The sequence below is a fragment of the Pinus tabuliformis genome, chromosome 1_2 (assembly GCF_031772625.1).
Source record: "Pinus tabuliformis cultivar Carrire ecotype Pingquan chromosome 1_2, CPIR1, whole genome shotgun sequence".
Lineage (NCBI taxonomy): Eukaryota > Viridiplantae > Streptophyta > Pinopsida > Pinales > Pinaceae > Pinus > Pinus tabuliformis.
Window position 1 is genome coordinate 708072812 of NC_142298.1, and position 18209 is coordinate 708091020.

General features: G+C 36.3%; 1 protein-coding gene across 5 annotated transcripts in view; it reads right to left on the reverse strand.

The window, feature by feature from the left end:
* The window catches only part of LOC149207699 (chromatin remodeling protein EBS-like), a 97133-nt gene extending 79337 nt beyond the window's left edge, over window positions 1–17796 (reverse strand). For 3 of the 5 annotated variants that reach the window (XR_016252700.1, XR_016252701.1, XR_016252702.1), the window contains exons 1-3: window positions 17147–17796; window positions 11912–12254; window positions 11722–11790 (exon numbers count right to left, since the gene is read on the reverse strand). Coding sequence is in view for 2 of the 5 variants with exons in the window: in XM_089395839.1 (XP_089251965.1) it covers window positions 11722–11790; window positions 11912–12254; window positions 17147–17219 (485 nt within the window). In the remaining 3 variants the exon portion in view is untranslated. Of the gene's footprint in view, window positions 1–11721; window positions 11791–11907; window positions 12255–17146 lie in introns of those variants that run through there. The other 2 variants (XM_089395839.1, XM_089395840.1) reach the window with 2 other exon arrangements.
* Between the last annotated feature and the right edge of the window lie 413 nt (window positions 17797–18209).

Genomic DNA, 18209 nt, shown 5'->3' on the forward strand with positions numbered 1-18209 from the left:
AGTATCCAGTATGAAAATTTATGAAACATGGTCCCTGGAGGATAATGAGGGTTGGAGCTTTCAGTGAGGAAGTCGAAGCTTCCTGCCAATAGTGACTGCTGATTTGATCAGGGGGTTGGAGCTCCCTTCCAGTAGCAGCTAGAGAACGAGTGAAGGTTGTAGCCTTCTGTAAGTCAAAGCCTACGTACTAGTAAACATATCGGCTAGTACAAGAACTAGGGGGTTGTAGCTCCCTTCCAATAGAAGCTGGAGAACGAGAGAAGGTTGTAGCCTTCTGCAGGTGGGTGCCTGCGTACTGGTATGAGTCTGCACCAATACAAGATTGTAAACAAATTTTCTTATTATTAAAAGAAGACAGAGACGACAGCAGCAAGTGCTTTTCACCCACATTGGGTTTCCAACTTAAATCTTGGTGTTCATGTATGTTGCTTATGTGTGATGGTTTATTCTATTATTACTGCACATGGTTACTGTTTAATGTTTAATAAAGTACTGATACATTGATTAAACATCAACATATGATGAATTAACTGAATCATAAGTTCACTGGATATATGTTGGTTGCCTTAAGAACAGTAGCGTGCACACGTGAGTTCCCTTCACTGAAGTAGCGTATATAAATCTGATTATGGAAATGAAAAAGTTATTGATTTGTAAACAATGATTCACCCCCCCCCCTCAGTATTATTTCCAACATTTGATGTCGATCATGAGTCCAATGTGTAATCACAAAGGAGGTATTTATCAAATCTAAGGTTAATATAAAACAAAGGATGCCCTGAATCAAATTGCCTAGTGTATAGGACAATTGGGGGGATCAAGGTCAACCATTCTTTGGTTCATTTAGGAGGTGTGACTTTGCCCTTCTTTGATTCCTATCTGCTTGGGAGATGAGGGTGTTGTAGTTGTGTGCTACAACAAGAAATACCTGCTCAATTTGTCCTTGGCATTCCTGAATAAAGTCAATATGATCATCCATTATTTATTTTGTTGATTCACATTTCAGGGTTTTGCTAACTTTGAGGGCCACATCTTGCGCATAAAGGATGGTTGCAAGGTGTTTGTCTATAGTTAAGTATGATATATCCCCAACAAAGGCTTGCAAGTAAGTTGCAAGGGTCAATTCATTAGGTGGTTTCAACTTCTCAGGGATCATATTCACAAGGGTGTTAAACCTCTGGTTAAACTCCCTAACGGGCTCATTCTTATTCCTTTTTATCAGGAGGAAGTATTTATATATAACGATGCTTCTTTCCTCAACCCATCTAGATGAGAAAGCAATGACAAAATCATTCCAAGAGCTTGTGGATTCCTCAAGGAGGGTCATGAACCAATCGATCTCTTAGCAAAAGGGCAAACAAGGTCATGACAACATCCTCTTCAATATGTCTACAAGAGCAAGCAAGTTCAAATAGACAAATATGCCCTTTAGGATCTTCATCCTTTCTACCATAGAAGCAAGGTATCTCGTCATATTCGGGGGGAAGAGGGTGAGGGGCTCCCAGGATGTTTTCAAAGTTTAGTGGGTAAAGGACATATTGCATCTATGGAGGAATACTCCTCAAGCTCACCCAGTCTAAGAAAGGAGTAATATGAGACCCTTCATTTCTTCGATGATGTGTCAATAAGGTTTGGTAGGTACATCCATGGTCAAAAGATATAGGAGTCACCAAAAGAGGACATATCTTGTCATCAAAGAATTTGCCACTTCAAATGGGAGAAGCTAGAAGCTTCAAGCTACAACTCTATTGTGTATACAAATTTTGTTCGTTACATTGGTATCAGAGCATTCCTCTAAGCATACAAACCTTGTTCATTACATATATATGAAAAATATAGATATAGGGATTAAGGAAAATCAGGAAAGAGAAAAATATAAGGTATTATAATAAGAAAGAATGTGTGTGTGTGTATATATATATATATGAAAGAGTGCAAATTAAAAAAAATAAGAAATAAATAATATAAAAAAATTGAAGAAGTGTCGTTAATTAAGAATAGTGACTTTCATATAAAAGTATCAATCATAAAGTGACATTAGTTAAGAATAGTTAGATTATGTAGGTATTACAAACCACCTTTTGAATAAATGTAAAAAGGGATCTCCCTCATTCTAAACTAGTTTGTTGCGTATACGAACTTTGTTCATTACATTGGTATCAGAGCATTCCTCTGAGCATACGAACCTTGTTCATTTTACATATATATGAAAAATATAAATCTAGAGATTAAAAAATCAGGAAAAAGAAAAATATAAGGTATTATAATAAGAGAGAATGTGTGTGTGCATGTTTACATATATATGAAAAATATAGATCTAGAGATTAAAAAAATTAGGAAAAAGAAAAATATAAGGTATTATAATAAGAGAGAATGTGTGTGTGCGTGTCTAAAGAAATAAAAAATAAGAAAGAGTGCAAATTAAAAAAAAATAAGAAATAGATAAAGAATTTTAAAAAGTGTCATTAATTAAGAATAGTGACTTTCATATAAAAGTACCAATCATAAAGTGACATTAGTTAAGAATAGTTGATAATGTAGGTTTTACAAACCACCTCTTGAATAAATGTAAAAAGGGATCTCCCTCATTGTATGCAATGGTTTATTCAATAATAAAATTATTCTTATTTTTTATCCCTTGCATATACCATCAGAAGTCCAATACTAGATTTGCCCTAATACTTTTTTTGTGTTCACATTATTACAACATAGTGCATTCTTCATGTTAGTAAATTATATATTATGGAGCAATGGAACACATAAAATATTGCAAAAATATAAACACAGAAAATGCATAAAACAAGAGAGACACAGATATACGTGGTTCACCCAGTTTGGGCTACGTCCACCTCGAACAGCCAGTCCTTCCTTTCTATTATCCAGCAAAATGAAGAGACACAACCTACAGCAGATCTGCTGTAATATCCTCTGTTTTCTCTCACAGTCTCACCTCTCTGTTTCTCACTCAAAGAATACACATCTATATCACAGCCTCAAATACAATGCCCTCATACAAAGAGGGGTTGCCTTCTAGGGCAAAAAACCCTAAACTAAACATAAGTTCTACCGTCAGATCATCTGCCTAATGAACGGCCCAGATTGACTAGAAATTACTATACTTTTACAAGGCAATTTTACATTTATTTTTGGCTTCGGGGACAGCCCCCGCCGGGGGACCGCTGGCCCCCACACCCCCCCGCGTGGAGGGGTGTACAAACTTCCTGGGGTATACAACCAGCTAAAACAAAGACCTCTGAACAATCATGCTCCACACACAACAATCTCCCACTTGGAGAATGATTATAGCAACTCCATCGCTGCTTCATTTGCTGGACAATGACTCCTCTTTGGACCTGGTTGTTTCTCATCTTCATCGTCATCCTTGAAGACCAATTGAAACTGAGCATGTTCTCAGTTTCTCCTTGGTTACAACTTTTGTTAGCATATCTGCAGGATTCTAGCTAGTGTGTATCTTTTCCAGCTTCAACTCTCCATCTTCCAACACTGATCATATGAAATGGTACTTGAGCTGTATGTGTTTAGTCCTGGAATGAAATGTTGAGTTCTTTGCAAGATGAATGGCACTTTGGCTATCACTGTATAACGTGCCCATATCATGCTCCTTACCCAATTCACCCATAAACCTTTGTAACCAAATCATTTCTTTACTAGCCTTTGTAGCAGCAACATACTCTGCTTCTGTTGTTGAAAGTGCAACAACACTTTGGATTTTTGAAACCCAACTGACAGCTGTTCCACCAACAGTAAATACATATCCTGTAGTGCTCCTCCTGTTATCTCTGTCACCTGCCATATCTGCATCAACATATCCTTATAGAGAAATGTTTGAACCACCAAAGCATAATGCTTGATTTGTGGTACCTTTCAACAATCTGAGAATCCATTTCACTGCCATCCAATGGTTCCTTTCTGGATTGTTCATGTACCTGCTTACAACTCCCACTGCATGTGCAATATCAGGCCTTGTGCAGACCATTGCATACATTAAGCTTCCAACTGCTGATGCATATGGAACTTTAGACATATAATCCATGTCTTCTTGGGTCTTTGGGCACATTTCCTTACTAATTTTGAAATGGCTAGCAAAAGGTGTACTAACTGGTTTTGCATTGTGCATGTTAAATCTTTTCAACACCTTTTGTATGTACTCATTCTGAGACAATGTTAATTTGTGATTTTTCCTGTCTCTAGTGATTCTCATACCAAGGATTTGTTTTGCAGCTCCCAAATCCTTCATTGCAAATGAATTTGCCAATTTTCTTTTGAGCACATTTATTTCATGCATGTTAGACCCTGCAACAAGCATGTCATCTACATACAATAACAATATAATATAGCTGCCATCATTTTGCTTTTTCAGATAAACACAATGATCAGAGTGACATATAGTATAACCTTGTTCAGACATAAACTTGTCAAAATTTAGATACCACTGCCTTGGAGCCTGTTTTAAGCCATACAAGCTCTTCTTCAACCTACACACTAGTTTCTCCTTCCCTTTCAACTCATATCCTTGTGGCTGCGACATATATATCTCTTCCTCCAAATCCCCATGGAGAAAGGTTGTCTTTACATCTAACTGCTCAAGATGCAAATCTTCAGCTGCTACTAGACTTAAAATAGTTCTGATTGAAGTCATTTTAACAACAGAAGAAAATATTTCATCAAAATCAATATCATTCTTTTGTGCAAACCCCTTCACCATAAGTCTAGCTTTGTACCTCTGTTTTCCTCCATCTTCTTCCTTCAGCCTATAAACCCATTTATTATGCAATGTTGTTTTACCTACAGGCAACCTAACTAAGTCCCAAGTCTGGTTATGTGCTAAGGAGTCCATCTCTTCTTTCATGGCTTGCTCCCACTTCTTCCTGGTTTCTACTTGCACTGCTTCTTCATAACATTCGGGTTCACCAGAATCAGTCAACAATAAATAATATAATGAAGGAGAGTATCGTTCAGGGGGTCTACTTATCCTGGTAGATCTTCTAACACCACTTTCAGGTGTTTGGGGTGCCTGTTGCTGTTGTGGTGGTTGCTTTTGTTGTGGTTGTTGATTATTATTATTTTCAGGCACCTTTACTTTTTCAGTGATTTCATCAAGAACTACATATTCCTTGTTTTCTTTTTCTTGCTTCTTTTCCTGCAACTGATTCTTATACAAGACCTTTTCATTGAATATTACATCTCTGCTCCTAATGATTTTGTGATTTTCATAATCATATAAGCGATAACCAAAATCATTAGCACCATATCCAATAAAGGTACATTTCTTTGACTTTGCCTCAAGCTTTGTTCTATTTTCTTTATCAATATGGACAAAGGCCTCATAACCAAAAGGCTTTAAAAAAGAGTAGTTTACCTTTTTACCTGTCCATGCTTCCTCTGGAACACCATCATCCAAGGAACTTGAAGGCCCCTCTGTTTATTAGATAAACAGCAGTATCTACAGCATCTGCCCAAAACTGTAAAGGCAATCCTGCATGCAATCTCATGCACCTTGCACGCTCCATGATTGTTCTGTTCATCCTTTCTGACACACCATTTTCTTGTGGTGTTCTTGGAACTGTCTTCTCTCTACGAATTCCATGCTCTGAACAGTACCTATCAAACTCTTTGTTGCAATATTCACCTCCATTATCTAATCTGAGACACTTCAATTTCTTTCCTGTTTCAATCTCAACCAAAGCTTTCCATTTCTTGAAAGTATCAAATACATCAGATTTATTCTTAATACAGTAAATCCAAGTTTTTCTAGTTGCATCATCAATAAAAGTAACATAATAATGAGAGCCACCGAGAGATGATACCTGAACAGGTCCCCATACATCTGTATGCACAAGCTCTAATTTTTCGTTCTTCTTTTCTTTCCCAACTCTCAGAAATCTGACTCTCCTCTGCTTTCCATAAATGCAATTCTCATAGAAGTCCAAATCAACATTCTTCAAACTCGCAACAAATTCCTTGAGTGAAGAATCTTCATCCCCTTTTCACTCATGTGTCCGAGCCTATGATGCCATAATGCTGCATTTGCTCCTTTGGAAGTTAAAGCATTAACAGAGTTAGAAATACCATTGCATAAATACAATGTACCAACCTTTTCGCCTTTTGCTATTATCAGGGCTCCTTTGGTGACCTTCCAAGCTTTATCTGTGAAAGTTGTCACACAACCTTCACCACCTAACTGCCCTGTTGAAATCAATTTTTTCTTTAGATCTGGAACATGCCTTACCTCCTTTAGTAGCCATTGGTTTCCATTCTGCTGTTTTACAAGAACCTTACCCATTCCAACAATTTTACAGGGTTTATCATCACCCAAAAGAACTTGTCCAAAATCTCCTTGAACATAGTCATGAAAGTATTTCTTATCAGGTGTGGCATGGAATGAGGCCCCTGAATCTACCACCCAGGAATCAATAATATTTTCGAAAGAAAGAATCAAAGCATCTTGTAACACCTCACCTGTCACATTTGCTTCATGATTGTTTTCTTGCTGTGCATCTCCTTCTTTTCCCTTCCGAGATCTACAGTGTTTCTTTAGGTGTCCTTTCTTTCCGCATTTCCAGCACACTATCCCCAATCTGGACTTGGATCTACCTTTCCTTGATTTACTGCGATACCCTGAGCTCTTTCCTCTTTCCATTTTTCTTCCCCTAGACTCTGCACTCAAAGCATTACCCGATGTCTCACCGAAGCTTTTCCGTCGCATTTACTCGCTAAGGATAGCACCGACAACATTATCAAACTTTAAAGTACTAGATCCAGAGACAGAGTTACTAATGGCCATTACTAAACCATTCCAACTTTCTGGTAATGAGCACAAGAATAACAGAGCTCTAACTTCATCATCAAAGTTTACCTCTACAGAGTTTAACTGACTTGTAACTGTATTAAAATCATTTAAATGATCTGCAACAGATCCACCTTCCGACATCTTCATGTTAAATAACCGTTTCATAAGAATTACCTTGTTTGAGGCCAAGGGTTTTTCATATAGTTTCGACAACACCTGAATCAAACCCTTTGTCGTTGTTTCCTTTGAAATGTTGAAGGCGACTGACGCAGCGAGGCACAACCGTATTGTTCCGAGTGCCTTTCTATCAAGAAGATTCCATTCTTCATTTGTCATAGTCGTTGGCTTCTTTGTTTTTCCGCTCAATGGTAGGTACAGATCTTTCTGATACAGATAATCTTCCATCTGCATCTTCCACAACGAGAAGTTTTGGCCGTTAAATTTCTCGACCCTAAACTTACCATCTTCTGCCATTGCTCCCACTCGAACGAGGAACCCTTATTTCATGCGAGTTTGTCAGCCAAATAGACCTTCGACTCTGATACCAGTTGTTAGTAAATTATATATTACGGAGCAATGGAACACATAAAATATTGCAAAAATATAAACACAGAAAATGCATAAAACAAGAGAGACACAGATATACGTGGTTCACCCAATTTGGGCTACGTCCACCTCGAACAGCCAGTCCTTCCTTTCTATTATCCAGCAAAATGAAGAGACACAACCTACAGCAGATCTGCTGTAATATCCTCTGTTTTCTCTCACAGTCTCACCTCTCTGTTTCTCACTCAGAGAATACACATCTATATCACAGCCTCAAATACAATGCCCTCATACAAAGAGAGGGGTTACCTTCTAGGGCAAAAAACCCTAAACTAAACATAAGTTCTACCGTCAGATCATCTGCTTAATGAACGGCCCAGATTGACTAGAAATTACTAAACTTTTACAAGGCAATTTTACATTTATTTTTGGCTTCGGGGGCGCTGCCCCCAAGCCCCCGCTGGCCCCCGGATCCCCAGCCGAGGGGGATCGGCCTCCAGGACCCTCGCGGGGGGGACAAGTCGCCCCCGCGTGGAGGCGTGTACAAACTTCTTGGGGTATACAACCGGCTGAAACAAAGACCTCTAAACAATCATGCTCCACACACAACACTTCATGATCCGAGTTGACTCAACTCCCGAATTTAACCAAGATCTTTTGCTTTCGTGATGTGATTAGAATTGCATTTAAAAGGGTATAAATTAACATATATGCATGTTGTAAAGAAGAAGGAACGTGACAAGAATCAGCAACATAAAACACAAGACGTTGATAACATAGTTTGTTCAGGAGGGACTACGTCTCCGGACCCCGGTGTCAAGATGGTGTAGGCCGCTGCATTAAATGCTAGAAAGAGTGATGATGTACATGCAAGTGTTTTCTCTATCATACAAGGAATATGCCCTCACGCAGGAGTGGCTCCAAGAGATGTTCCACTGCAGGAACTCTCATTCAAAAAGGACTCCAATCAGCATGACATAATTTCACGTATGGTAATAATGAGCATCCCGCCAACATGGCATCAAAGGAATCTCAACTCAAACATACATGGCGACACATGAGTATCCCGTCAACATGACAACAAAAGGATCTCAATAAAAACATGACAATAAGTACATCGCACATCAAGAACAAAAAAAGATCCCACATCAAACATCAAACAAGGATCTATACAGCACAATGCATCTCAAGCAAAGAGAAAGAAGTAGATGATCACACTGCATATACCTCGCACAAAGAGTCATCTGAAGAAGAGGATGATAAACTATTGGATATGGCTCCACCATCAATCTCGTGGCGTCGAATCTCATGGAAATGACTGCTCACACATTGATTGCTGACACCTGCACTCCACTTTGAATAGTGGCTGCAAAATGGAATGATCAAATGGAAAATCTGATTACACCATTAGATTCATGGCGTCGAATAGTGTAAAATCGCCTGTCAAATTTCTAAATTCTGACAAAGTGAAAATCTGGGGCTTAAGGAATCTTTTAAATTCCCCCTAGATTCCTCAAAGATTCCCTCCTCTGGGTCATCTGAAGATCTGTTGCTCAGGTCGAAATTCTGTTTGCGCCATCAGGTTCATGTCACTAAGAGGTGTAGGATCGACATAAAGTTTGTCCAATTGGACACTAGTAAATTTTGGCCTCCAAGGAATCTGGATGATTCCCTGAAGATTCTCGAAGATTCTCCTCCGCTGGGAATCTGCAAATCCGTTGCTCAAAAAGCGAATCCGACCTCGCCATAGCGTTGCTTGTGAAAATTTGAGAAAATTCACTATAAACTTGGTTACATGCTGATAAAATGAATTTTTACCTCCTAAGAGAATCTTTGGGCATCAAAGAATATTCTACCTCGAAATACGTGCAAATCATGGTTCCACCTCTGTGCGCTGTCATGGTTCCGCTCCTGGCTCAGGGTTTCACACTGTCACGGTTCCGCTCCTCTGTCCCCGTGCAAATGAAAGTCGGGTTTATTTATTTGTTTGTGGGTGGATAAAACAACAATGGAGCCCGTGGCTCATTGGCAGCGGAGAAGGCAAAAAGGCAGAGGCGACTAGGCGAGACGTCGGGGGTTCCAACCCCGCCTCTGCCAAAATTACGCATGTTGTTTTTTATTAATATAAAAATGGGCGCGTTTTGTTTGTTTTGGTAACTGTGCGCATTAAATAATGGCACGTTTATGGTGGCAGTTACTTTGTATTAAATGATGTGTGGAGACGCCTAGGAGGTGGGCCAAGCAGGTTCAAGCCCTGCCGCATCCGGTTCAAGTGACAAATGGCCAAATGGGTGGGGCGTTGGCCGGGTCCACTGGAGGTGGTGCGCCCACTGCCCAGTTATTGTTATTTGTAATGTATGGTGATTGGGGAGGGCCGACAAAGGTCATGGCTCGTCAGCGATTTTTAAATAAAATTTGTTTTATTTTTTTGTAATATATTTTGCTCATTGGGGACAGGTGGGGTGGCAACCGCCACCCCATTAAATATATTTTTTATTTTTTTATAGAATAATAGCCATTTTCAATTTTTTCAAAAATAAGGGATATTGGGCAATTTAAAGAGGCCACAATTTTGCCTGTTTTCAGGAGCTAGGTTCCCACGCTAGTCGACAGTGAATTTGTAGAACACTTAAACCTGACCCACACAACCCAACTTTGACCAAAACTTTGATTGGCTCGTTCTCCCTCATACGAGCTCCGATTTGAGTGTCGTTTGCACCATCGCGATCAAGACGACGAAATATACGCTCTTGTCCTGTTTCGACAGCATTCTGATCACTTTGATTTTTTACCATTTCTGAGTCCTCTTGGACTTTTGCCTGTGTCTGGAGCCACCTAGATCACTTCAAAAGAACCAGGTGATAAAACTGGATAGAAAAAGAAAATTTGACAATCCCCTAAAAGAATCTACCCTACATCAAGAACTCAAATCACTTTACGTAAATAACAAAATGAATAGTACGGTGTGAAAATGTTTATATTAAATTGGCTTTCTTTAAAGATCCTTTACAAATTTAGAATGCTTTTTGGGTTTTTTTTCGTTGTTCTTTTTCTATTTGACTGTCTTTTAAAGAATTTAATGTATGGTTGGGTACATCTTGAGATGTTGACTTATGTTGAATTTGTCTCGATGATATAAATCCATGGGGAAATGGAACTTCACCAAGTGCATACAGTTCTTCCAATATATCCAATCCAATCTCTATAATAATCTTAAGCATGTTTAAAATTTAATTTAAAACTTGTAAACAAACAAATCATTGAGAATGGGGAAACATAAGTTCTTCAACATAGCCTTGATTGTACTTTGAATTCATCCTACTCAAATTTCGTGTCCTTTTTTAGTGGTACAATTTATTTTTGTTTTGAAAATATGTCATTGTTAAACGTTGAGAAGAACATTTCAAGTTTGTTGATAGGATGGCGATTTTCAATGTTTTTAGTTAATTTAATTCATTAAATATAAAACTAACCCTAGCAACTAGAGCCTCAATATAAAACATGGCAAGACAATATCAAAAGGTACGCTTGAAATATGCACTCAAATAAGAAGTTGCAAATTGGTGAAGTAGACCATAAACTATGAAGCTCCCTTGGATAATTTGACAAGGAACGAAATAAAACATACAAACAAACAAAATGCATAATGCAGAAAATAATAATCTTTTACGTATGCTACTCATATAGAGACAATCTTGGTTAGATAATATTGTATGGGTAAATAAATGTATTTTTACAAAAATATTGCATGTTTCTATTATCGTTCATGAAAAGGCAATAAAAAAAAAAGTAACTTGGCCTTATGAGTAATAAAATGTAGAGGTACCTTAGATGGTTGAATACGAAACATAAAGCACATTGTTTCCACACAATCACTTACTTGTATACCTCGTGCTGAAACAAAAAGTTACAACCCTAACACATAAAGCGAAAATACAAATATTTCACACATGGAAAAGAAAACATGACCTTAATCATAAAGCTACCTTGGACAGCCATGCCAAAAACACACAAGAAAATGAAATATATAATTATATTTTAAACTAATACTTAATAACTTTCCTTATTGGCTTTGTTAAAACCTAAACTACAGAGTTGCTTTTATAATATGAAGATAAAATATGAAAGATCAAAGCAAATGAAACATGAAGCAGGACAGATATGAGTACAATATTCTCATATTTACATCATACATTAGACAAAACATACCTATATGAAGTATATCACAACCAACGATACACATATTTCATATAATAATTGCATGCAAATTATTTGAGAAAGGATGGTCAAATGTAACCTTATTTAATATAATTGAAACAATGAGAATAAAACTACTTTTCTTCCGTTCAAAAAATTAATCATACCAATCTTTGCACCCTTCGCATTGCACCATAAGATCATCTGGATTATATGGCATCTCACATTTGCAATACCTACAAGAAAAATGCATATTTAAGTCGGTGTATATGAAAAACATGTGTAAGGTTTCAATACAATTTAAAGAAAACTATAGCATATAAGTTTTGATGACATTCATGAGAAGAGGAAACTCACACTGCCACCCTGTCAGGAGTGAAACCACCTGAAACTGCCTTATATTCAAAGCGACAGAAGTAATCCTCGGAACCAACATTGTCAAGCTTAGTATAACTTTTAAATGTGTGAACTGTACATTTGCCTTCTATAGTATGGGCACTTTGAATATCATAGTGGTCAGAAAGGAACAACTCCTTTGCTCCATGAAATTGTCTTCTTCCGCCAATTGATTCCTCTGGGCGATAATACCAACGAACATGGACTTTGACATTGTTTCGATTATCAGCCTCTATTTTTTCCACTCTCGCAACATAAGGAGGCCTATCAGCATCAGAGTTTCGCATGAACACACAATCTCCTACTGCATCATCAATACGAGCAAAGTTGATGAAACCATACAATAATCAATAATAGATAATCACAACTATTTTACATCCAATAGAACCTTAATATAACAAGCGTTCGATACGATATACATCGAATACCTAACACATTAGTGTACCCAACCATCCAAATTGCAACTTATATTGTATTTGTGATATTAAGTAATATAGGAGCAGATCTTTTACTCTTAAGAGAGAAATAAACTAGTATACTTCAAGCTATTAGCATATGCATGAAAAGTAAATCTTATTTTAAATGTGCTTTTTGATAAGTAGATATTATCGGAAATATACATTTTGACTAATAGATACCCGGAATCAATTATATTTAGGTTAAACGTTTAGCTGAGCTATATTTCGAGGATAGGCAAAGTTCCCTATTTAAGGGGTTGAATCTACACTTTCATTCATAATGAAAAATTTCAACTCTAGTGAAAATCATATGATGAATAACTTATTTGTAGAAGAGCATTCTATCAGTTATTGAGTTCATTGGCTGTGATTATCAATGTCATGTTTAGCATGTTATGAATTTCTTAGACAGTTAAAGAGAGCAAGAATTCGGAGTTTTTCCAGGATTTGTAAGAAGTACAACAGGACGTTATAAATAAAAACCGAGAATTCTACACAAGAAGTCAATGCCTTTGTAGACTAGGATTGATTCCATGCACTGTACTTTTGGTAGATTGCATGGTATAATGGCAGCTCTTTTACCAAATCATAGTAGTTCAAGCAGATTAATCACCAGAGGTTTTTCAACTAGTATAAACTTGGCAAGGGACATATTAGGGAGTCTTTGGAGGGATCTTAAAGCTTCGAAAGAGGTGCCTAGATATCATATTAATTATAAACACAGGATTAACTTCAAGAAAATGAACAAGAATTACTCAAACACTACATTGAGAAATTTTCACAAAGTAGTGGAGCAGAAATGTTGACCTCTTAAATTCAAAGGCTGAGACATGTGCTAAACACGACAATAATTAAGTATAGTAGTAAAGTTTCACCAAGCGCTGGGTATATGGTTTTTTTCTTATGTTTCGAGTGAACCGCTTCGCCCATCATCAAATATCTCAGAAAGGCCATTAAAGTCTTCGTGTATAAGCATAACTATGTGGAACGAAAAAATTCAAGTAGCATTTCAACTAACTCCTCCGAATAAAGAAATAACAGGTTTATAGAGGAAACTAATTTTAAAGGCCTGCGTTTCAATTATTTGTTTTTGATAAAAAGGTTACATACGTTATCCAATTAAATCGATTTAACAGCATTAATTAATTAACTTTTAAGAGAGATTCAAATGTTAACCGTCGAAGTAATGATGTCAAGTTTAATGTAAAAAATACAAAGGATTTAAAATAATAAAGAAATGGAAAATGATAGTAAAAGTTGTCTTGCCTCTTGGGGTCTGGCAGCAAGTCCAAAAAAAGAAGGGAAGAAAGTCCAAAAAAGGAAGCGAAGAAGGCGAAGATTAGTGCTTCGTGATTTTCCCCAATATTTATTTATTGTTTGTTGTTGTATTGCTATTTTGTATGTATCTTTTGGAGCATTTGGTCTTTTCTGTTATGCCTTTGGCATTTACTTTTAACCTCTGTTTCACCACTCATGGATGGGTTGATCTATGGAGACTATAAACTTTTTAGTGTGTATATATAAAATGTAATTTTTTTAAGTGTGTATATATAAAATGTAATTTTTGTTTATTATTGAAAAAAATACGGATTTTTTTTAGAGAAGAAAAAATTAAAAAAAAAATCTTGTTTCTTTTAAATTTGTTGTATTAAAAATGTTTCAAATGTTTAAAATAAGGTTTTATTATTTAATAATTCTAATTAACGTCAGGTTTTATTATTTAATAATTCTAATTAACCAAGAGACGTTAATCGTTATCATTTTCGTTATTGTTAAAATTATTAAAGTCTTTGTCAATTAGGCGACTTTCAATCTCAAGTATAATAGTAACAGATTTCCAAAACGAGCTTACCCTAAAGTCATCTTCCTATTAATGTTGCTAGGTCTCTTTCAATCCCTAAAGCTCTTTCACCAATCTCGAAGTAAAGTGTTGGGTTTTAGCCAATACTTCCATTCTGTCAAAATGCATAGTGGCTAATGCTGTTTTATTGATTTTATTGTATTAAAAATAGATCAGATACCAAAACTCATTAGCTTTGACATGTTTCGATTTAAATTTGAAATTTGTGGGTTTACTGAAGCATTCGTTGGTCGGGAGACGCTGCAGATTAAACCCATTGGAAACAATAGAGATAACATTACTATCTCAAGAGAACAGCCTGTTATGTTAAAACCAACGATTAAAACTTGTGGACCCAAAGGAAAAACATACAAGCTTAGCTCTTCAATCTAAAAGTCTAATTAGCCTATGAGGGGCAGCTCAATTCGCAATACTCGTGTTATCTAAAAGTCTAATCAACCCACGAGAGGCAGATCAACCCACGAGAGGCAGCTCAATTGGTGATATAGCTGTGTTATAAAGTGTTATGTAAAGCAAGAAATTCAAAATTCAAATCCCCTATTAATCAAACCAACAAAAAAAACACCTAAAAATCCAACCATTTTTCTTTTAAATAAGTTATACAAAACCTTTAACAAAGTATATTTCAGACCAGAATATATCTTTTATTGTAGTGGATAGCATAAAATAAGTGTACTTATTAGTTGAAAAACCTTGAACAAAGTATATTTCACGCAAGAATATATCTTTTATTGTTGTGGATAGCATAAAATAGGTGTACTTATTAGTTATAACCTATAATTGAAGTTCTAATTTTAGAAAAAATACATATTATTAGAAATCTACTTCTAGGCAAATGGGTAATAATATATATGTATGTTTAGATTCTAAATATTGTTGTTTTAGTTAATCTATTTTAGAACCTAGGTGCGTAAAAACGAGGTAAAGCTCCCTCGAGCTGCAGCGTAGTGTTTCCAACACAGGAAAAATTTCAACAAACAAGAGATTTGTGAAAGGGCTTTCCTCAATATTTGACCATATATAGACCCTTGATTACCAGCGTTGTGTCTATGATTGGATTCCAATCTCCTTGGTATTCTGCCTTTTTGAAGGGGATGTATTTGCATTATTTGTTCAAATTAGAGTAGATCCATGTCAACCTCAGATGTACTAAGAACTAGTGTTAGCGAAAATTTCAATAATATCTTGATTTTATTTGTAAATGACGATTTTTTGGCCTAGCCGATGTTTGCCGATTTTTAAAGATATTTTTATGTTATCTTAATTTTGCCTATGTTTGCCAATTTTTACCGATATTTTCCCAATTTTTACGATTTTTTGGTTTTCCGGACCCTTGCCAATTTTATCCTGATGTTCGCAACATTGCTAAGAACTGACAGAGATCAAAAGGGTTTCTGCAAAGATAGAGTTCTTTTTTTCTTTTTCTTAAAATTAACCTGATAATGAAATCATCTCAATCTCCCAATTACCCACTAGGTCTCTCGGTACTTACAAGCCTGTTGGTTGCACAAATCCCATTTGCATTTCTTCGCCCAACAAGGTAGGATGATGATACAATAATATGCTTGATGCTTGGGGTGTTGTTTTGAATATTTTTTTTATAAAGCCATAGTGTTTTTTTAGTTTTTTTAACTTAACACTAATTCCGGGCTGTAGAAGCACCGCTCAGCGCAAAGAGAATACTGGAAGCCGATAGTGGTCTAGTTTTCCCACATAGGTTTAGCTTGACGATGAATTTTAAGACGACATTAGATGTAGTATGTACGTATGGTACAAAGCGATTTGATGATCATCGATAATTGGGCACAGCGTGCGGTACACATTACATGTTGATGTAATCATGCAGTATGGCATCTAATTAAAAAGGAAACGATTGGAAACCAAACTATCCAGTTGCCTATAACTGGTACGATATTTTAAGAGATCCGAAGTACATTCAAGCTCAAGTAGCCTGGAATAATTCTGCAACGGTGGCATATTCAAAGACAACTAATGTATTCAGAACTCCAAAAACGATTGATGCTCAGGAAAACGATAAACTGTAAGACTACTGAGATGTCTTTCTAACCAATTCAAGGGCCCCAAAATAATGTTACATTAGCATTCAAGTCTGATTTCAGAGCAATAAAAATGATTACAATGCGTTGCCACTAATTGCCATAGATATCACATTGCTAGCAACCAAAGCCACTTCATTGCCTAAACCAGAATTCTAGTAGCACTGTATATCAAGGTCATGTGCACCAATACTTAATAGAATTACCGAGTCATCTTTTATGCCCTGAGGTAGAAGATGAATCCCCATGGTGCCTTACACGCTCAGAGCTTAGGCAGATAAGAGATGAACTTAGCTGAGCGGATGAATTATTAACTTATATCGTGTAAAAAGATTTTATTATTGTCATCTACTTAGCCTACCATGATCAAACAAATCAATCTGCTTCCTCTACTTATTTGGCTAATGAGGAAGCTTCAATTGATACAACCCGCTAAGCATTTCGGAAGTCTGATTCAGCATAAGCAGAAGAAAACAGCTCAATGAATTACTATGGCTTCCTGCTGATTGATTATTGATGTACATATTTTAATGAGCAGCTACGATAATCCAAAACAAAAAAAACCAGTTGAAATTTACCATAGAATATATAAATTGATCATTAGTGTTCTCTATTACAAGATATTGACACCAGAACAGCTAGCTATAGAAACATAATCTAAACCCTAAACGTCAAATTTACTATAAAAAGATTAAACGGACTAGACCAAGGTTTGCAGACAAAGGATTGATTAACATAACCAGCTACAGAAATCCACCCTTAAATCGTAAAATTCAGCTAAATTACAGAAGCAATAAGAAACAGACATAAATGGGTATACCTTTCACGATCTTGTTAGTCCCTTTGATTGTGTAAGATTCCAAATCCTTCTTCCCTGGTCTCGTTTTCGCCATGCTCCTCCGTTAACAACAGAGGTAGACTACACAGTTTCCCTGTGCGCACAGATTATGGCGTCCTTCCCTCCAAAAACAATAACTAGACTTCGCTAACCACGGTTAAGACGAGCAGTACTAGTCCCCACTCCGTTCAAATGCACCTCGATAAATGCAAGAGAAACACCAACGACGGAACGTGATTCCTCGGGATAATACACTTGCCGACTAGTTTTGGGAGTCGAAGCATTTTCGCTGCAACTGGTATTTAAATTTATTAAGAACCATGCAAATCCCGCAATGGTGGTCTGCAAAACCCTCAGTACAAGATACTGTTCTGTACCAACAGTGATGCGGAAGCTTTAAAATGCCAAAGCGAAATGGATAAGGCAGCAACACAGCCGTCAGGTGCCTTGATATTGGTATTGACTCGTTGCTGTAAATGTGTGCTTTGGATTTTCTTTAAACCCTAGCAATTATTTAAACCCTAAATTGTAGCATGCTCGGCAACCCTAGACTGCAGCACACTGGGCCGTTGTTCTTGAACCATCCATGTCACATGGTCCCGACTCATGTGCATCTTTCATTTCAACGTTCCATGTCATCTTTGCATTTTTTTTCCCAATTTTATCCATGTCATCTTTGCACTTTTTCCTTCAATTTTAATTTAGCTTTAAATTTCACGTGTTTGCGTTTTTCAATGTTCCATGCCACCAATGCAGTTATGTTTCCCAATCTTATCCATCTTATTTTGATTTTTTTTTTTTTATTTATTAAATATTTAATAAAAGTAATTATTTAAAATAATTTAATGTTAATTTTTTCTCAATTTTAACATTGTAATTTTTAATTTTTTTCCATTTTAGTATATTTTTAAATTTTAGGCGTTTGTGTTTTCCATTTTTATTAGTTACTCATTTTTTTTATTTTTTGTTTTTATTTTATTTCTTTTTTTAATTTTTTTTATTTTGATTTTTTCCTTTTTCTATTATATTATTTTAGTGAGTTTTA